The sequence below is a fragment of the Mixophyes fleayi genome, chromosome 2 (assembly GCF_038048845.1).
Source record: "Mixophyes fleayi isolate aMixFle1 chromosome 2, aMixFle1.hap1, whole genome shotgun sequence".
Taxonomy (NCBI): domain Eukaryota; kingdom Metazoa; phylum Chordata; class Amphibia; order Anura; family Limnodynastidae; genus Mixophyes; species Mixophyes fleayi.
Window position 1 is genome coordinate 377,203,334 of NC_134403.1, and position 21,987 is coordinate 377,225,320.

General features: G+C 44.0%; 1 protein-coding gene across 2 annotated transcripts in view; it reads right to left on the reverse strand.

Annotated features, from left to right (window-relative positions):
* Nucleotides 1-2,630: 2,630 nt before the first annotated feature.
* The window catches only part of LOC142139714 (glucose-6-phosphate exchanger SLC37A1-like), a 44,483-nt gene continuing 25,126 nt past the window's right edge, over nucleotides 2,631-21,987 (reverse strand). For both annotated transcript variants that reach the window (XM_075197579.1, XM_075197578.1), the window contains exons 4-20: nucleotides 21,674-21,803; nucleotides 21,520-21,598; nucleotides 18,094-18,229; nucleotides 17,827-17,903; nucleotides 17,285-17,451; nucleotides 16,479-16,513; nucleotides 16,123-16,200; nucleotides 11,618-11,752; nucleotides 9,012-9,102; nucleotides 7,861-7,923; nucleotides 7,177-7,262; nucleotides 6,998-7,046; nucleotides 6,781-6,854; nucleotides 6,197-6,275; nucleotides 4,784-4,881; nucleotides 4,421-4,485; nucleotides 2,631-3,813 (exon numbers count right to left, since the gene is read on the reverse strand). In XM_075197579.1, the coding sequence (XP_075053680.1) occupies nucleotides 3,798-3,813; nucleotides 4,421-4,485; nucleotides 4,784-4,881; nucleotides 6,197-6,275; nucleotides 6,781-6,854; nucleotides 6,998-7,046; nucleotides 7,177-7,262; nucleotides 7,861-7,923; nucleotides 9,012-9,102; nucleotides 11,618-11,752; nucleotides 16,123-16,200; nucleotides 16,479-16,513; nucleotides 17,285-17,451; nucleotides 17,827-17,903; nucleotides 18,094-18,229; nucleotides 21,520-21,598; nucleotides 21,674-21,803 (1,458 nt within the window). In that variant the 3' untranslated portion in view covers nucleotides 2,631-3,797. The remainder of the gene's footprint in view (nucleotides 3,814-4,420; nucleotides 4,486-4,783; nucleotides 4,882-6,196; nucleotides 6,276-6,780; nucleotides 6,855-6,997; nucleotides 7,047-7,176; nucleotides 7,263-7,860; nucleotides 7,924-9,011; nucleotides 9,103-11,617; nucleotides 11,753-16,122; nucleotides 16,201-16,478; nucleotides 16,514-17,284; nucleotides 17,452-17,826; nucleotides 17,904-18,093; nucleotides 18,230-21,519; nucleotides 21,599-21,673; nucleotides 21,804-21,987) is intronic.

Below are 21,987 nucleotides of genomic sequence, written 5' to 3' on the forward strand. Positions count from 1 at the left end.
ATTCTCTTAATAAAAAATTGTATTGGGGATTTGAACTTGTTCTGATATGAATATGTTACATTCCAATCACCTCCATCACCTCCTTGATCTCAGTGAAATTTTAATATAATTTTATAAAAGAAGAAAAAAAAGAAAGGGGTCTACATGCAAGGGGAAGACAGTGTAATTTTGCCACTGTATAAATTGTTGGTAAGACCTCATCTTGAATATGGAGTACAGTTCTGGGCACCAATCTATAAAAAAATACAGTTTGGAACCAGAAAGGGGTTAAAAGAGGGCGACAAAATTGATTCATTAAGTTATGAGGAAAGAGGCGTCTAAGAGGAGATATGATTACTATGTACAAATACATTAAAGATCAATACAAAGACCTTTCATGGGAACTTTTTACCCCAAGGACTGTGCACAGGACACGCGGTCACCCCCTAGGGTTTGAGGAGAGGAACAACCATCAAAGGAAGGGGTTCTTTACAGTAAGGGCAGTCACTATATGGAATTCACTGCCAGGGAAGGTTGTGATGGCAGATTCAATAGATATTTTTAAGAAAGGATTAGACAAGTTTTTTAGTGGAAAAGTGTATCCAGGGATACGACCGTTAATTAAAATGAAGGATAGTAGAGGATATAGGGAGAAATAGGACTGCAATATTTTGTTAGGAGGGATTTTCCCGATTGAAACAAATTGGCGGTTGCTTTATCCGGATTAATTTCTAATACAAGAGAGGGATCGCAGGAGATCTAAAATCGGTTGAACTTGATGGACTGGTGTCTTTTTCAACTTCATCAACTATGTAAGTTTTTTTTACTTGTACATAATACTTTAATTGACATAAAACTTTAATTGAACATGATGTTAAGGGCTGGATTTACTAAACTGTGGGTTTGAAAAAGTGGAGATATTGCCTATAGCAACCAATCAGATTCTAGTTAGCGTTTATTTAGTACATTCTACAAAATGACAGCTAGAATCTGATTGGTTGCTAAAGGCAACATCTCCACTTCTTCAAACCCGCAGTTTAGTAAATATACCCCTAAGACTCCTCTGGGGGTAGTAGTCAAACAGAAGCCATATTATATCCCTGAAGCGAGACGGCTGGCAATAAAATGGGAAATGCTGAAAATGGTTGAGTTAGATGTGATCGAGGAATCCACAAGTGTAATAGTCCAATTGTACTTGTATAAAAACCCAATGGGACTATAAGATTCTGCAATAGCTTCTCACGGTTTGATGTCTACCCCATTCCACGGGTAGATGATCTGGTAGAGAACTTAGCGGGTAATTATTTTAGCTCACAAAGGGAAATTGGCAGATCCCTCTCACCCTTTCTCCATCAGGACATTGTTCTGCAGAATCGGTGCTGCACCAAATGTTCATTCTGCAGACAGATGCATTTAGTGTTGGCTTGGAGGCAGTTCTATCCCAAGTCAAGAAAGAGGCTGAATACCCCGTACTTTAGTTAGAGGTTGCGACAGTGGAAAAAGAATGTTTGGCCATAACGTGGGCCACAGAAGCCGTGGCAGGGAACTCACAGTAGTAATTGATCATGCACGTGGGATGCATACCAACCGGGTAGTGACTGCCAAGGTAATGCTGTGTTTTTTGGTCCTCCAGCCTTTCCAGTTCATGGTGAAGCATAGACCGGGCATTCTGCATAAAAATGCACTCTCTGCGGAGTGTGGAGGGGTATAAAACAAGCAGTCCTTGCCCATAGACTCTAGTGTTATAAGAGATTTCAGGAAAAATAGGGCAGTGTCTGTATCTCTACACACTTGACTGTATAAGATTTCTAGAAACAGGGTGTATCAATGCATCATACATTGGTTCATCGGCGCTGGCTATTGGCACTTGCATATGTAGTAACTGGAGTCCTCTTCCTTCATGGTTTGATGCCATTAGTTGTAGTTCTCTGGGTGTTTTCTATGGGGCAGATTCTGATTGGTACACCGAACCAGGGCTATTGCCTGGGGCATTTCTTTAGAAGCTGGGACTGATAATTAGAGTCAGATGGGTCGTATGCGCCAATCTCTGTAGGTCTTCAGCCTGTATGTATAACAGGCGGCTGTGGCCACGATTTGATTTTCAAGATGGCCATAGATCCACTGTGAGTCATGATCATGCACTGGTGAGGATTCAGACTGTACCTCACTCTATTGGATAAAACCTGCTATGTAGATGTAGCTACAAGGCTGTAACACCACCATTAACATTTACTCTAAACAGAAATGATCTAAACAGGCCCAGAGCGAACAACATTCATTCAGCGGATATGGACAGAGAATCTACATCTTGTAATATAACGCATCAGCCTCTGATTACTGCAGCTGAATCTGGGGAATGTGAATCCGGATGATAGATAATTCTTGGATCACCCTAACCTGTGTTTATACATATTACTCTCTTATATTCCCAAGTGATTCCCATTATACAGAATTTGGAGATTGTGGGACCGGGGGGCCCATAGGAGTAATATTTGTAGAGTTAAAATTCTGTAGATCTCTGTACAGTCTCATTGTAAAATCGATGGTTAACGAGATTGTCCGTATAATGAGAATACTTTGGTCAACGGGGCCTTCGCTGTCTCCACCTGTTGTCTCAGCTACTTCTACCAAGAGATCACAGGAAGCCAGTAGATCATTAGACGTTTATTATGCAGTCATACAATATTTTGGAGGGATTGTTTAGCTTTTGATGGTTACAAAACATAATATAGAGTCATCTGTCTGACCCAATACTTTGTTGCCATGAAATAGAATCATCATTTTCAGGGTTTTCTGTACAATACAATTACTCTACAGGGCTTGAAAATCAGAATCTAACTTATTACAGCAGCACAAATATAATTATTTTAAAATATTCTAAAAAATATTCTAACATTTTTCAGAATGACAATATTAATTCTACTCTGATGTCAAGACACCGACATAGATGTCCCACATAGACAGATACTGCATAGACCCATGCAGTGGCAGGCCCTAGACCATACCTCCCAACTTTGGAGAAATTGGGAGAGGGACCTGTGATTATACGTGTGCCGTCATCATGATGGGGGTGTGGCCAAGCTCTGGGGCGTGGCTAGAACTTTCGAAAGCATTCAGATGCCCCATTCCCCCTACCATCAATTGATTGCTGTGTCCACTGCTCAGAAGCTGATCCAATGGCATTCAACATGAAACCATGAGAATTTAAATACATACTTTAATAAATAAAAACCAATCTCCTTATAAACCAGTTGTATACAATATATACACTATATCTATATATGTGACAGAGATAATTAGTGTGTGTATGCATTATATCTTCCCCCACATCTTTATCTATAATATCTCATGTTTCCATACATGTTACGTGTAATATGTCCTGTACAGAATATGAGGATATTTCAGGGGTGATGTAACAGTGGGGGGGGATATGTGCAGAGGGAGAGGCCCCCGTTTGAATTACAGTTTCTGTAAATCCACAAACCCTATATTAAAACATTATTAATACAACAGGTATCAAGTGGGTTTTAGGTCCAGCCTAAAAATCTGCTCATAATAAAGTACAATACTTAAAATTCACATTTGTAATTGACTGAGATAAGATTAACCAGACACTGGCCGTATTATCCAATAACTTCTATCTGTAACATACAAAAGTGATCCGTGTGCAGAGCACATATGTGCAAATATACATGGGTGTATACAGAATCTTCATATAACTGGCCGTATTATCCAATAACTTCTACCCGTAACAAATAAAGTGATCCGTGTGCAGAGCACACATGTACAGATGTGTCTAGAGCGGGATGTGAGACTTCTTAATGCTCTTTCCACCTACAAGATAAGAAAACCACTGTAAGAAAACAGATTATATAAATGTACAAGAAAAAGAAGAACGGAGGAACCAGAACATACGGAGACATTGGGGGAACAATGAAAGGGTTACATGAGACAGATGATTAATCCCCTTAGTGAGATTCACTAATTATGATTCTTTAGACCCCACGGCCTCCATCTTCCTTACACTAATCACATTTTGCACATAGAGCTTAGAAGGCATGTAAGAGAACATGGGAAATACACACAAGGGAGGACGCATGTAAGAGAACATGGGAAATACACACAAGGGAGGACGCATGTAAGAGAACATGGGAAATACACACAAGGGAGGACGCATGTAAGAGAACATGGGAAATACACACAAGGGAGGACGCGTGTAAGAGAACATGGGAAATACACACAAGGGAGGACGCATGTAAGAGAACATGGGAATTACACACAAGGGAGGACGCATGTAAGAGAACATGGGAAATACACACAAGGGAGGACGCATGTAAGAGAACATGGGAAATACACACAAGGAAGGACGCATGTAAGAGAACATGGGAATTACACACAAGGAAGGACACATGTAAGAAAAGGAAGAAGAGACATCACTTACTCTGTCTGCTCAACTCCAGGATGTCGGACACATTTTATTTCTTTCTTAATGAGACGCAGCAAAAACTGAGGAAAGAAAGAGACTCTGTGAGACATAAAGCCAATCACAGCCAGACAGGTGACATCACAGCCAGAGACAGGTGACATCACAGCCAGGTAATATTATAGCCAGAGACAGGTGACATCACAGCCAGGTAATATTATAGCCAGAGACAGGTGACATCAGAGCAAGACAGGTGACATTAGAAAACAACATGATGTTGAAGATCTGCAAGTGTTCAGACAGTAGAAAATCTTTGGTGTTTAGCAGCATATTAGACAAACTGCTGTTAGTCCCCATTCACATTATATTGTGATTACTCACCAATAAGGCACAGGCATCGCTTATCATGAGCATGAAGAACACGTTGTGCCAGCCATATGGGGACAGGAGACCAGCCAGCAGAGGACCTAGAGCAGCACCTGGATGTAGATAGTAGAAAAGTAACAGGTGAAAACAAAATAGGAGACATCTGGACACCAAAGGCAAGGAAAGTTGGGACAGACTTTGGCGCAAAGAGGAGAAGGATAAGAGCCTGGGGTAAGGGGATAAAAAAAAATAGGGTATCGGCATCAAAGCAAGAGAACAGTGCAGGGTCGCAAGAAAAGGGAAAGGGGAGGACGGTGCAGAGACAGGAGAGAAGGAAAGGGGAGGACGGTGCAGGGGCAGGAGAGAAGGACAGTGCAGGGACAGGAGAGAAGGAAAGGGGAGGACCGTGCAGGGGCAGGAGAGAAGGACAGTGCAGGGGCAGGAGAGAAGGAAAGGGGAGGACGGTGCAGGGGCAGGAGAGAAGGAAATGGAAGGACGGTGCATGGGCAGGAGAGAAGGAAATGGAAGGACGGTGCATGGGCAGGAGAGAAGGAAAGGGGAGGACGGTGCATGGGCAGGAGAGAAGGAAAGGGGAGGACGGTGCATGGGCAGGAGAGAAGGAAAGGGGAGGACGGTGCATGGGCGGGAGAGAAGGAAAGGGGAGGACGGTGCAGGGGCAGGAGAGAAGGAAAGGGGAGGACGGTGCATGGGCGGGAGAGAAGGAAAGGGGAGGACGGTGCAGGGGCAGGAGAGAAGGAAAGGGGAGGACGGTGCAGGGGCAGGAGAGAAGGAAAGGGGAGGACGGTGCATGGGCGGGAGAGAAGGAAAGGGGAGGACGGTGCAGGGGCGGGAGAGAAGGAAAGGGGAGGACGGTGCAGGGGCAGGAGAGAAGGAAAGGGGAGGACGGTGCAGGGGCGGGAGAGAAGGAAAGGGGAGGACGGTGCAGGGGCAGGAGAGAAGGAAATGGAAGGACGGTGCATGGGCGGGAGAGAAGGAAAGGGGAGGACGGTGCAGGGGCAGGAGAGAAGGAAAGGGGAGGACGGTGCATGGGCGGGAGAGAAGGAAAGGGGAGGACGGTGCAGGGGCAGGAGAGAAGGAAAGGGGAGGACGGTGCAGGGGCAGGAGAGAAGGAAAGGGGAGGACGGTGCATGGGCGGGAGAGAAGGTAAAGGGAGGACGGTGCAGAGGTGGGAGAGAAGGAAAGGGGAGGACGGTGCAGGGGCGGGAGAGAAGGAAAGGGGAGGACGGTGCATGGGCGGGAGAGAAGGTAAAGGGAGGACGGTGCAGAGGCGGGAGAGAAGGAAAGGGGAGGACGGTGCAGGGGCGGGAGAGAAGGGAAGAGAAGGGGGGTGCAGGGATAGGGAAATGTTTGTTAGGGAAAGGAAAGTAACAAATAATTGATTAGATTATTAGATTAGTAGTGTCTCACCTACAGATCCAGTGCCATCTATAATAGCGGTAACTGTGGACAGGGCATGAGAATTTCCTTTTAAAGTCTTATGTGTCCCCTGTGAAAAGAAATATTTAAATTCATAATTTTTTGGTGGATAACAAGCTCTTATTTTGCAGGATGAGTTTTTGCTTTTCTCATCCAGAGCTATTTTATTCCACTACAAAGTCAGGAGTTAAATGTGGATTCAGACTTGTATAACGTTCAACAACTCTTGTTTCATTGATCTGATAAAGTTTTCTAACTGAAGACCCCAGTTTTATTAAGCTATTACGTCAGTATTCTTCAGCAGTCACTGATACGTCACATACTCGCAGGCTAGATGTCACACAGAGGGGACCACCCATGGTGCATCTCCTCTCCGGACTGTCAGTTAAACAGCCCTGATATAAGTAAAGAAATTTCAATTTAGTGACCTTAAAGTAACCAAGAGACTCCCTGTGGATGGACAAGAGACTTTACAAATACACTCTGGTGCTGGTCACATGATATAAAACCCAGCATTGATGCAGATGCAGGTTATATAATGGTGTTAGCGCATCTATACAATAAGTTTAACTGACCAGGTCAGCAGCCACGGCTGTTGTGATAAGAGAGTATGGACCATTCACTAGAGCTCCGCAGATCAGCAGCATCACTGGGGCAGAGAGAGACAGTCAGCGACATGCATGGGACAAAAGAGACAGACAGCAAGACAGATGTGACACATATAAGAGAGACAGAGAGAGAGAGAAACTTGAGACTGCCCAGTCGATTGTACCACAATGCAATGGAACTTACACACGGTAAATACTGGTCCTGTGTTACTGACAGATGTAAAGAAGTAAAGCTGCAAAAAAAGGGAATAGTTAATGATTACCACCATGAATAACCTGTGCCTATAGGCATTATATATATATATCTATTCCTATGGTGGTGATGTACAGTATAAGGCTGCGTCACACTGATGTCACACTCACAGTGGGCGCTGCACAAATCAACATAATTCCACAGGTTGTAGCTCGTTTGTGAGATTTATCAGAGATCACTCCAGCTAGAATTCCACCTGTACAAAGAACACAGAGATTTGTGAGACTTGAAAGAGACTTCGTTACAGTGTCTCATTAATCTGGTCAGTCTCCTCCTTCCATTGTAGTTCCCCATCTCCTCCTATGTGACCCTCCCCAAGCCCAGCGCACAGACCCTCACCAAGCCCAGCGCACAGACCCTCCCCAAGCCCAGCGCACAGACCCTCCCCAAGCCCAGCGCACAGACCCTCCCCAAGCCCAGCGCACAGACCCTCCCCAAGCCCAGCGCACAGACCCTCACCAAGCCCAGCGCACAGACCCTCACCAAGCTACTCTACAGACAGTCATTTGGCACCACCACAACAAGCAATGCCCTTGGATGCTCTACAACTATGCCCTCCAGGGATCTCCGAACAATGCCCTAGCCATCCCTTCAAGACATGTTTCAGACATAGTCCTAATATTCTATTCTGGTTAATGTATCTACTATAATCCTCCTCTCATAGCGGATATATCTGTGCAAAATGTGAGTTCTAGATTTAGATTAAAAAAAGTTAAATTGAAATGAATTGAATATTTTGTATTGCTAGAATTCTCCCACCATTGTGACCATCTTCTACACAAGGTAAAGCTTACCAAAAATACCACCGACATCAAACAATGTAGATAGGTCCCCAGCATGTCGAGCATCCATGTGACCTGCAGGGGCAAGAAACATGAGCATTACAGTGTAATAACAAAGGTTATAGAGTGGAGTTATATGGAGTGGTAGAAAGTCATGGGGACGTGATATACAGAATAATAGGAGGATTTATAGGGAGGAGTTATATGGAAGAATTGTATGACGTAATAGAAGGTCACTGCTACAGACCAGCCTGGGTCTAATATGCTTTAATAGCAGGTACTAATGTGTTTCCATTCCCTCAGAGGGGATTAATGCACTGGATTATATAGGTGAGCCCGATCCCCACCATCCCCATAGATATTCCAGTAACTAGACCTCGGTGACCCCGATCCCCACAGATATTCCGGTCACTGGATCACGGTGACCCCGATCCTCACCATCTCCACAGATATTCCGGTCACTGGATTTCAGTGACTCCGATCCCCACTATCCCCATAGATATCCCGGTCACTGGATCTAGGTGACCCTGATCCCCACTATCCCTATAAATTTCCCGGTCACTGGATCTCGATGACCCCGATCCCCACCATCCCCATAAATATCCCGGTCACTGGATCACGGTGACCCCGATCCCCACAGATATCCCGTCACTGGATCTTAATGACCCCGATCCCCACCATCCCCATAAATATCCCGGTCACTGGATCTCGATGACCCCGATCCCCACCATCCCCATAAATATCCCGGTCACTGGATCACGATGACCCCGATCCCCACAGATATCCCGGTCACTGGATCTTAATGACCCCGATCCCCACCATCCCCATAAATATCCCGGTCACTGGATCACGATGACCCCGATCCCCACAGATATCCCGGTCACTGGATCTCGATGACCCCGATCCCCACCATCCCCATAAATATCCCAGTCACTGGATCTCGGTGACCCCGATCCCCACAGATATCCCAATCACTGGATCTCGGTGACCACGGTCCCCACAGATATCCCGTCACTGGATCTTAATGACCCCGATCCCCACCATCCCCATAAATATCCCGGTCACTGGATCACGATGACCCCGATCCCCACAGATATCCCGGTCACTGGATCTCGGTGACCCTGATCCCCACCATCCCCATAGATATCCCGGTCAACACTCACCCACACTCGCCATATACAGCGGCAACCAGAACAGAAATGTGTAGCTGACGAGTTTAGCAAATAGCAAACACATGGAGAATTCCACAACACCCTGTAAGAGATACAAAAACAGCACAAATCAGCCAAACGACATCCACTGTATGCTGGCATCATCCACCGCGCTCAGTTCATCAGTTATCGCTAGAAATTATGGAGGTATGCAGTGGGGGTATGCAGTGGGGGTATGCAGTGGAATGCCATGCCAGCACTTCTCCTACTTTCTTCATTGTAACACCATCACATTCCAGTCACTTACATTCCCATTACTATTTCCATACCGCCACTTCTAAATTTCCACTTCGGCCACTGTGTGTATCACATCGGAGACTCCATACACAAACCTAACAGATGCTTTATGGTGGCGTGCCATCTACGGTGTTCTCATCAAACATTATTATATACATGTAACAGGTGAGCACTTAGAGGGTGGAGGTTCTCTAGCTGCCTGGAAACCCCCCAATCTCAAATCTCCCTTTCAGTTCCATTATACAAAGGCCAGTAATTGATTTTCTGTAGTCCGGCAACCCCAACGACATCATGGGGTTGTCAGAAGAAGGCGGAGGAACTGTGCAGCCTATTACTGCGGATCTGGTGGCCCCGCCTTCTAGAAGGACATCCCTTCCTCTGCACCAAGGGCTGCCAGTTAGTTTAAACAATAGGAATCCCAACACCGCATGTACTCAGACAAGTCCTCCACTTTCCCCAGCCCACCGGAGACTCTTTCCTCCCCCCATGTTTTGTGTCTCATCTGTGTCTCTTGTCCTCGTTCCGGTGTCTCTCTCAACTCTGCTTCCCCTCAGTGTTTCTTTCTCAAATGTTGTGTATGTACCTTCCTCTTACGTCTTCTGCCGCGTGTTTCTCTCTGCTCTCATTGTGTTTATTTTCTAAATTAAAATATTTTTTTCTACACATATTAAATTTATTTAAAAAACCCAAAAACCTCCATTCATTAAGTAACGCTTTTATTCAAAAAATAAAGCGTTTTTTTTATGGATACTAAAAACAACAAAACAGGAAACCCCTCTAGAAAACTTGCGTTTGCCGCTGTGTATATAGCACCGTAGATACAACACACAGGCCTAATACTACCAACTCACCTATCACTGAGTGTCAATCACAAGGTACAATTCAAGAACTGACATTCATGGTGGAAATGATTTCCTTCAGAGCAGTAAGGCTTAGGAACTACCGAGGTATTTCCCATCCTCTGGGATAATTCGTCAGATGCAGGGTTTAAATTTTGGGCTGTTTGTACTTTTTACCCACTTAGCAAACTATGATCAACATGCCCCAAAATGCAATGAAATTGTATGTCTGCTCAAACACGTCTATTGTGCAACTATTATGCGTTTGTTGGGATTCCACCATGTAATAACTGGAGAGATTATACAGGGTCTCGAGAAGACATTGAGGTTGGATTGGATCCCTTTGGTTTAGCTAGTAGTGATTGGCGTTACCTCTAAGTTGATGTTACAATTCCTGTCACCGTCATGCAAGATTGACTATAACAAATTCTTTGGTTATTATGTTTACTGTACATTTATACTTTTACTAAGTTTTACCAAATTTAATGTAATTTAATATTATAGTTAAATGTAATTTATTGCAGCTAGATCTCTTGTGGTGTTTAGCCCTTACTAACCAATCAGGACAGTTTTCTCAAGCTCTGACCAATCAGAGAATCTGCTCTCTATTGCTTAGTACGACAAGTCCATTCATGTTGGGTCTCCTGATGGAACAGTATGTGATGTTTTATTAGTTTGTTTTTCTTATGGATTGAAACCTGGAAGAAAGAGGAGGATCCCCACCATAGATTTAGGTATATAATATAGCGGGCCCGGGATGCCAGTGTATGCTTGTGCTTGTAGTTCTTACATTACACTATTTGTTACACCCACCAGCAGGGGATTTGGGAGGAGCCCACTGATCTCAGCACAGGGCTGTTTTCTCCTAGAGGATGGGGGCCCTGCACTGGGGATGAGTCACATTATGTCAGGGGGCCCCTGTTGTGTGTTTCACTTTTATAGTCTGGCACTGGATGCGACATTTGAAGTTGGGCCCCAGGCAGTTTGACCCCCCGCAATGGTCACAACCGGCTCAGGGTATGAGAACTGCTGCTTGGGGCACAGAGGAGGGAGCAGGACATTGTTTATATCAATAACCTACTGGTCATCAACAAGTGGATTATGATCAAAGGAATCTCGGGTCGAATCTTGGTGCACTTTAACTGTATTGTCATGTGGATGCATAAAACCATATTGTAAAGTGCCTCTATCTACTAAAGGGGTTTCACTTTATTAATATTTATAGCAGCCTAAATGCCACAATAACATCAGGAATAAAATTGAAGTCTTTGTATTCCCGCTTTAAGGATTATTTTCCACACATGTAGGTATCGCTGAGGTGCTGTAATATGGAGACCGTGACCAGTGAACTCATCTGTGCTGGATACAAGATGACATTTACACAGACTGGGACTGGTAAGAACAATCTACTGGTTCTAGGGACAAATACGGAACAAGAACCCTTCAGAAGTCTCAAGTCATTGATCAATTTGTCAAACTCACCGGTATTCGGAGTGCCCCAAAAAAGCTGATGGCAGCTGTTCCACTCTTTCCAGTATTGGGGTCTTTCTGTAGTATGACAATGTGATGTGTTGGGTACACTGGGGTGGGTCCCAACATATTCTGTACTTCCCAATTCTAAAGAAGAAAATAGGGAATTCATAGAAAATACATTTTCTCTCACACAGCAGATAATCTGATTAACAATCCCTAAATTCCAACTACCATCAGATTATGATCTACTAATCCAGAGAGTAACAATCCCTACACGCCACCTTCTTGCAGAATAATATCTACACTCTAAGCAGCAATGACTACATTCTAAATCCTATCACACCCCCACCTTGCCTACACTTACTGGGTCTACTCCTGTCCTCTTCCTCATCCTTCTTCTCCTGGTTGCCTGTCACATGAGCCCTAACACAGGGGCTCACTCAACTCCATATTACACCCTCCACCACAAATCTTCCCACCCACCTCACCCCTCCAACCCCATTCTCATCCTTACTCTCTCACTCACCTTCCGTTCACCTTTGCACCCTGGAATGCCAAATCTGTCTGCAACAAACTTGCGTCCATTTATGACCTTTGCGGTAACCAAACCCAAATACCTCACTCACTGCTCATGATTTATTGAATAACAAAATTGTCACCATCCACCACAAAATCTCCTTTTGCCAAATCCAGCTCCTGTACCCACCCTCAGCAACACTCACCCTGCCACCTTCAATTCATTCCCTCCTGTAATTAATTAAGATCCTCACTCTTTTCTTTTCCTTCTCGCTCAACATGTTCCCTTTATCATGTCCCCTCCAAACTCCTCTGTTCCCATTCAGCTGTCTCCACCTTGCTCACCTCTTCAACCTTTCACTTTCCATCACCTTCCCCTCTGCCTTCAAACATGTTACTTTCTCCAAGATTTTCAAGAAACCATCTATTGACTCTTCATCTCTCTCCACCTAAAGGCCATCTCTCTGCTCCCCTTTGCTTCCAAACTTATTGAATGGACGGTCTTTAAAACTGTCTGTCGGTCTTTAACTTTCTTGCAATGGACTCTCTTCTCGACCTTCTGCAGTCTGGCTTCTGCTCTCTTCACTCCAATCAAAATACCCTGACCCTGACTTATTTGTAGCTGAAAGGGCCAGTTTTTCTCATACGCCTCGATATCTCTACCACTTATAACATTGTTGATCACTCTCTTGTCCTTGACATTCTAGCAGCAGAATTCAGGGTGGATTGTAGACTAATCTTCCTCTCCCATCTCTCCGTATCTGCTGCACGACTCTGTAAATCTCTACCCTGGCTCCCATTTCCTCTAGAATTCAATTTTATTTACTCACCCATTCTTACAAACCTCTCACTAATGCTTCACCTCCATATAGCTTCTCATGAGAAACACCTCAGTTCATTCTTTGCCCTCACACTCCAACCTATGCCTCTCCTGCCCCCTCCTCTCACACGAATCTCCAAAGCTTCTCTTGTGTTTCTCCTCACCTCTGAAACTTCTTACTTTTCCCTTCCATACTTTCCCCAACCTAAAATTCTTCAAACTCTCTCTCAAATACCTCCTATTCATGGTTGCATACACTACCCCCTCCTAGACTCATTTCCACAACATCCAACTCCTCCACCCACCATGTTCCCTTGTGTACTACTTGCTCGTATTGTCTCTTACTGCCACGTCCCTCAAGAATGTAAGCTGTCATGGCCAGGGTCTTCTCTACCCTCTGTCTCATGTCTATGTACCTTGGTTGCCTCCGTGATGTCCTATGCTGAAGTTTTTGTGTGACCACTATGCTGATGTATAAGTAAACCACATGGAATGTATACTTGGTATTGTGCTATCTGTAATTGTTGAAGGATAACACATAGTTGGGTTTTGTACTACACGCCTGTTATAATACATAATTGTATTTATTATACTTATGTGTAATCATGTATTTGTTCTGTTGGATTCATGTATCTTTATCCTGACTGTACACCACTGCGCCTTATAAATCAACAATGTTAATGAAATTATTATCTGGGATTCCAGAGAGTAACAATAACTATACTCCATCTCCTAGCAGATTATTATCGACCAATCAAAAGAGCAACTCTATATTCTTTACACGGTCTTGGGGAAAGTGCCAAAAAATAGTCCCAGCCAGAACACCATATAATGTCATAAATCACAATCTTAAGGCTATACAGTTCATACACCACGCACCATCCACCACCCTAAAATAGGAGGATTTATATACTTACGTTAAATCCGTTTCTCTGATTCCGTCTGGGGGACACTGCTTACCATGGGGGTTGTGTAGGGGAGCACGGGAGTTGGCACCTAGCTAGTTAATCTTTAGCACTGCTGACATACCCCTTCCGTCCACAAACCCCCGCCTCTTCCTCTTCAGTTAATTCAAAAAGCCCCAAGGAGATAGGTCAATCAACCAAGAGCATACAGAGGAAAGGCAGAAGGGAGGGATCGCAGTGTCCCCCAGACGGAATCAGAGAAACGGATTTAACGTAAGTATATAAATCCTCTTTTCTCTTTCATCCAGTCTGGGGGACAATGATTACCATGGGGACGTTCTAAAGCAGCCCCCTAAAGGTGGGACCGCTCTGAAAGCCCCGCTCGTAGAGCACTACGAGCGAAATTTGCATCTGCGGATGCGAATACATTAAATTGATAGAATTTGGTAAATGTGTGGACAGAAGACCAGATGGCTGCCCTGCAAAGCTGGTCAGCAGAAGCCCCATTTCTTGCTGCCCATGACGCCCCTACCGATCTGGTGGAATGGGCCGTAAGTCTCTCTGGCACAGGCAGGTCAGCTGTCATGTAAGCCTGCCTAATAGTTGCCGTAATCCATCTTGCAATGGACTGTTTAGAGGCTGGCCAGCCTCTTTTGTTAGAATCATATAGGACAAACAGAGAATCGGTTTGTCTAATTTGAGATGTTCTTTTAAAATAAATACGGAGAGCCCTAACCACATCTAACTTTTTCATAGACTGCCGATCAGAGTGAGAAGTAGATGAAAAAACTGGAACTACAATTTCCTGGTTCAAATGGAAGGAGGACACCACTTTTGGAACAAAAGAGGGGAGTGTTCTCAAAACCGCTCTGTCCTCATGAAAAGCCAGATATGGTTCCCGGCAAGACAGAGCTCTCAATTCCGATACCCTACGTGCCGATGCAATTGGCAGAAGAAAAACAACCTTCCAGGTCAAACACCTAAAATCTACTTCAGGTAAAGGTTCAAAGTGAGGCCCTTTAAGCATGTCCAGTACCAGGTTAAGATCCCATGGTGCTGTAGGTGGAACATAGGGATGTTGAATATGTAAGACTCCCTGAAGAAAAGTCTTGATATCTGGCAAATCCGTTAATTTCCGATGAAAAAAGACTGAAAGAGCCGATACCTGAACCCTTAGGGAACCTAAACGAAGACCTGCTTCCAGCCCATGCTGAAGAAAGGCCAATAAGCGAGGGAGACGGAAGGAAGATGTGTGATATGACCTATTTTCACACCATCTGATATAGGCTCTCCAAATCCGCTGATAGATGCGAGCCGAAACTGGTTTTCCAGCTTGCGTCATAGTGTTAACTACACTGGAGGAAAAACCCCTAGCTCTCCAGAGGCTGGCTTCAACAGCCATGCCGTTAAACTGAGCTGAGGTAAATTCTGGCGCCAGAAGGCCGGGCTAGTTCAATATTTCCTCGAGAGCAGGGGAGCTCTGTCTTAGCTCCCCCCCCATCTGATAATGCTGTCTCTCTGGATTTTTTTTTTATTTTTTTTTAAAAAAACACCATTAGGAAAAAAAAACAGATCGTGTACGGCAGAGTTGTGGAGACCTCAATTGAGGTCTCCGCTGCGGTTTGCACCCCGATGCCCCCCCCCCCCATGTATGAGGGGGGATCTTGGTATGGCCCTCTTCTGTTTACTTCTCCTCCGCGGAATCCAAGATAGCCGCTGGCATTTTGTTTCTTCCGATAACCGGCACTCCATGCCCGCAGTGGCAGCGCCGGTTATCGGGGAGGCCTCAAGAGTGACAGCGGTCCGGAGAGACCGCCTGTCACTCTGTATTCAGGCACCCAATTTACTCTGCCAGTGAGAGCCTCTGGCAGTGCCTGCGCTGCTGTTCTGGGAGTGTGCTCTCTATAATAGAACACACTCCCAGGTCTTCCACCAAAGAAGAACTTCCTATGTCAAAAAGGAATTAAATAAAATAAGGTTAAATGAAAAAAACACTAGCAGTACTAAAACATGCCCAACTCCTATGGGCACCTAGAAAAAACTGAGGAGGAAGAGGTGCCAACTCCCGTGCTCCCCTACACAACATCCATGGTAAGCAGTGTCCCCCAGACTGGATGAAAGAGAAATTGACTTTTGGGGTAGAAAACATGCACTGACCACTAACAAAGGGGTAGACAATGTATAGTAACATATATCACCATCATTTTTTCTTGATGCCAACTTTTGACATCCAGCACATAATTTGTTTTATTTTGTTTTTACAGACCAGTTACCTTGTCTGGTGTTGACTCGCCAGCTCTTAAGACTTGATTCTGAATCTTAAATCCATTGCATGACAAATTTACAGGAGTCTGGTGGAAAAAAAACACCTCTAACTATGGCAGCAGTATTAGGAGGAGATTTAGGTTAGTGTGAAAGAAGACAATAATGTTGAAGGAGGAGTCGAAGGGTGACGGGAAGTTAACACTTGGGTAAAACTTGGGGACTGTTGGAGATTTGGGATTGGAGATAACTAATTATAGAACACAGCTGTTCGGGTATAGACAAAAAACAAAACCTCTTTGTGGTAAATGTTAGAGGACTAAGGACTGTAGGAGAATGAGACAGGAGTAGATGAAAGTATAATTACCAGAGGAGGAGTGTCAAACTTAATGTCTTGAGGATCTAGAAAGAGCGGGGACAAAATGTAAATCCACAAAATCAGGATAACTCCACAAAAGCAGAAGGACCTAGCTCTGACGTGGGAGAATACACTTAACGGTGACCATTAATCATCATCATCATCATCATCAATTTATATAGCGCCACTAATTCCGCAGCGCTGTACAGAGAACTCACTCACATCAGTTCCTGCCCCATTGGAGCTTACAGTCTAAATTCCCTAACATACACACAGACAGACAGACAGACAGAGAGAGGCACACACAGACTAGGGTCAATTTGTTAGCAGCCAATTAACCTACCAGTATGTTTTTTGGAGTGTGGGAGGAAACCGGAGCACCCGGAGGAAACCCACGCAAACACGGGGAGAACATACAAACTCCTCACAGATAAGGCCATGGTTGGGAATTGAACTCATGACCCCAGTGCTGTGAGGCAGAAGTGCTAACCACTACGCCACCGTGCTGCCCATAACTTATCAGGACACATTCAAATCAGACAGGAAGGAAAATATAATCTCAATGGCGGAAAATTCAATAAACAAACAATGAGAAAGAGCAGGTAGAGGAAACTTAATTCCATATTCTATAATAATACCTCCGCCATCCATCCAGTTTATAACAAAAAAGTGGCATAAATTTCAGATGAAAGATATATATTTTCTACAGGATATAAAGTTAATTTAATTCCGCTTTCAGTCTCCATCATTTTTATAGAATCACTCACTAAGAAGAGATGATAGTTAGAGCTATGAATGGGAGCAGGGACACATACGCTCTATGAGGAACAGGAAGCAGAGGACGCCCATCACACAGATTATTATGCCTGGTACGATGAAGGACATTCCCCAACATGTAGACACATAGTATCCAGCAATCAGAGACCCCAGGATATTCCCCACCGATGTGTGAGAGTTCCATACCCCCATAATGAGGCCCCTCCTATGGAGAGAGATGACTGTTAGTAAGGGGCGGTCTTTTGGGTGGTATGGTACCCAGATAATGTTATACAAATATGATGGATTTATAATAAGTTCGTCAGACCTGAAACTACCAATATAAAAACAATCTTTAAAGCCTGCCTGCCACTCCCCCACTTGGGAATATTCCACCCCCCAACTGGTAAAAAACTGTTCCCTTCCCCACCAGGGAATAATATGTAGCGCCCTCCCCCACTATGCAATAATACACTGCTCCCTCCCCCACCAGGGAACCTCCACTGCTCCCTCCCCGAGCAAGGACAGATGATAAATCCACTCCTTCCTTCCCCACTGGCCTAATTGGGGAACTTTTAATTTCTATCATTTTCACTCTCACCTTCCTTTCCCAAACCAGTTTCCAATGCAGGTTACAACACAGGGCCATCCCGTTGTCTGGACCAAACCATTTAGCACCTGAGAAGAGAGGGCACGAAAAGCCAGAAAATCTTATCATAAAGAAAAATACAGTACAAAAATATCGATCAGAAGGAATTTGCCACATCTTAAAGCCCATGCTTTAAATATATCAAGAAAAGCAGTGAAAGAATAAATGAGATCTAGAAAATGTCTGCTGGGTATAACCATATATGATATCTACACTCACCTGGATGAGGATATAATAGGTTAGATTATGGATATTGTAAAAGTATCCTAATCCAAAGAGAACGGTGAAGAACCCACTGGCCACCATGCCCCAAGAGAGGAAATACCGGAGGGGTAATCGTTCCCCAATCATCCCACTGAAATTAGAAGAGAAAAGGTTAGATTGAAAATTTTCAGGAACAAGAAAAGCTCTAAAATGTACAACGCAGCTCAATAGGAGGCCCCATCTCGGTGCCTCGCTCCAGGATGTAGTATTCAGCACACAGCATAGACTGAGTACAGCTAAGTGTGAGTGAACATAGTGTAAGTACAGCCAAGTGTGGGTGAGAACCTTTTTACAATGTGTAACACACACTGCATTAGTATCAATTGCATTCCTCCTGTCTATTCAATACATGGCATTGTATGAGTGAGAACCTCGCATCAGAAGTGTGGGGCTCCTAGCAGAGATACAGCACACACCAGAGAACCGCTCTACAATATTCACAAAGACCACGTCAATTCGTCTCACCGCGTCTCCCGCCACTAGTGTCATGATATAGCTTTCAGTACATGGCATAGTGTGAGTGACAGTATAGTGTCCAGTACACAGTATAGTGCCAGTATGGCTCCCCAAGCAGAACCGCCTCTGCTCCCCATACGGAAAGTAATAATTGATATAGAGAGAGAGATAGAGATATATATATATATATATATATATATATATATATATATATATATATATATATATAATCCCTGGAGGCTGCAGATGAGACGGGTTTATATTAGAGATGGGCGGGCTCGGTTCCCCGAGAACCGAACCCACCCGAACTGTGGCTATCAGTGTACCGAGCTGACAAGGCTCGGTACTCTCCCGCCCGCTCGGAATCCAAATTGAGGCCGAACGTCATCGTGACGTCGTCGGATCTCGGGGGATTGGTTCTCGCGATACTGGAAAATTATAAATACCTGCCTCCACAGCAATCCATCGCCATTTGACAGAGGGAGAGAGCTGGGTGTAGTCACAGGCTGATTAGAGCTGGGACAGACAATACAATTCTGATTCCAATTCTGCTAACAATCGATAGAGAGATAGAGGATTTGCATTAATATTTCTGGCTGTCAAAAGTAGTATCTGTCAGCAGATTGAAAAAATAATTTGTAGCACTACAAGTGCGTTGGGCTCAGAATGGATTCAAAGCAGGCCACCTATGAGCAGAATGAACAACCAGGTTCTGTCACCAGTCCTGATGGTAGTGTTCCCAGTACGTCATCTGGGAAAGGCTATGTCAAACTACACAGTATTTTGAAATCAGTCAAAAAAACACACACACAAAAATTTTTGCCGTGTTGAAGCGCAAAAGAAGTGTAACTGCGGAAAAGTTAAGTGGCGATAAAAAAAAAAATTGCCAACATGCCATTCTATACACGCAGTGGCAAAGAGAGAATGAGGCCTTCACCTTTGTCTATTAGTGGCAGATCAAAAAATGTTACCGAGCCTACAAGTGGTGCACAACTACTGTTACGTGTCAAAGCCGAGCTGCAAGATAACAGTAAGGAATTAGAGGATAATGTTTGCTCAGAATCAGAAATGACACCAATCCCTGGGGATAGTCCATCCACCAGTGGTATGTCTAATCGTGAGCATTCTGTTAGTGACAGTGTACCCATAAAGAAGGTTCCTTTCAGCAGTTCTGCTGATGTGTACCTGAACAGTGTAGCCGGTGATACACAAATTGAGGATGCCACTTTTGAATTAGAAGAGGATGAGGGGGAGATTTGTGTAGGCGACGAGGGCACTAATGATGATGTTGATGATTATGATGCAGACAGATACCAAATTGCCTTTCTCAATTTCTATTTATATTCTAGACTCTATAACGGCTGAATAGTTTACTATTTTACTCCTAGTGGAGAGGGGGTCTGATGCAGACAGATACCAAACTACAGTGGTCCATTTATTTTTACTTTCTAATTCCACAGTCTATGCAGGCTGCTTTTTTTCTATTCAACTACACGTGGAGGACGGGGGGGCATAGATAGCCACCAAACTACAGTGGTGCATTTATTTTTGCTTTCTAATTCCACAGTCTATGCAGGCTGCTTTTTTTTCTATTCAACTACAAGTGGAGGTTGTAATATACACCCAAATGCGATGGCTGCATTGCCAATAGAAAAAGACGAAGAGGAAGACAACCAGATTTGTGTGGAGAATTAAGGACGGCCTACCAGGGATTAAACTGTTTTCTTCCTAATTTATTAGCTTTAGAATTACCTTACTTATCCAAGAAACAGGTGGAGCACTAAATTAGGTTATTTTATGCACAAAAACATTGATTTTTAAACAAAATTGCAAAACAAAACCAAAACACGCAAAGGCGGTTTTGCAAAACCAAAACCAAAACATGAAGGTAATCCAGATGCAAAACCAAAACACAGGGGTCAGTGAGCATCTCTAATATATATATATACATACACACACACACACACACACACACACACACACACAAGTTAACCCGTGCATGATACTCATGCATTCTAGTCAAATCAAGCTACTTAAGGTCTTAAAAAGGTTCTTGTCATGCATTTGGGCCTAGCCCAGGCCTCCTCAGGGGAAGAGCGTTACTTCCCAACGCAAGCACCCTTTTTAATGTGTGTTCATGAGGTAAAATTACCTCACGAAAATGAGTTTGACCCCTCAACTCGTAAATGTAGCCTTTACTACCCCTCCCATGGGGAGAAGGGGGGGATGATGGAAGTTAATTGACTTCACTATTCTAATTTTTTTGTCAAATGATGTCAGTATACCAAATTTCAGGTCAATTGAATGAGCCCTTTCTGAGAAAATAGTTTTTTCCACACACACGCACTAACACACGCTGCTAGACTTTTACTTTTATATATTAGATAATGCTAAGAATTTAGTAGGTCAGTGTATAACTCCGCCCAGCAGGTGGCGCTGCAGCTTGTTTTTTTTTTTACACACACAGACTAACACACGCCACTAGGCTATTATAATTATATATATATATATATATATCCGTCTCATCTGAAGCCTCTAGGGATTTTACTGCACCCTCCTACTGCCGTGAGCAGAAGATCCCTTTCTCTTCTATGTATGCTGTGTACATGTTGCAGGGTGGTTCTTTTACACCACTGATTTCAGCATTTATACATTTGATCCAGGAGGCAGATGAGAGAGTAGAAAGTGTGGCCGGATGGTTGGTGAATATTGTTCAAAAGAAATAAACCTAAATAGAGACGTTTACTCCAAGACACTTTCATAGACGTACATCAGTGTCTCCATAATACAGACCAGAGAGGAGATGATACGGGCGATGTTCTGGTCAGTGCACAGTGACCTCTCTGGGGTGTGCTGGAATTCTCCCAATATAGCTACATATTATCCACATCTGGTCCATTATTCTACATCAGGAACCTCTCTTACCTGAGGTACATTCCCACCGCGTACGCGCACAGGAAGGAATAATCCAGGGCACCCAATAACTGCTTATAGTTCTTCTTATCTGAGAAGAGACGGGGACATTAGACTGGATATTGACAAGAGAACACACAGGGAGTCAGGTACTAGAAGGTCTTACCAAACGGAGCCCACCCGCAGCGAGAGGCATTGTCTACGGGGTGTTGGGATGGCTGCTTCAAGATGACAAACTCTTTGTAGCTGTGAGGTTCGATCTCGTTGGGTTCAGAACAATGTTTGTGTAATTCTCCCTGAGAACAGATTTCACTGTCAGTGTAAGAAAGACTTTACTGTTATTACTATCTTCTAACCAACATTACTAACTAGTTCTTGTCACCAGGCTGTTCTAAGCAGCTTTACAAACTAGTCAGTACAATACACAAGGTTTGTGTAGTTCCATCACACCCCTAGTGGCACTGCTGCAGGTAAGTAGAA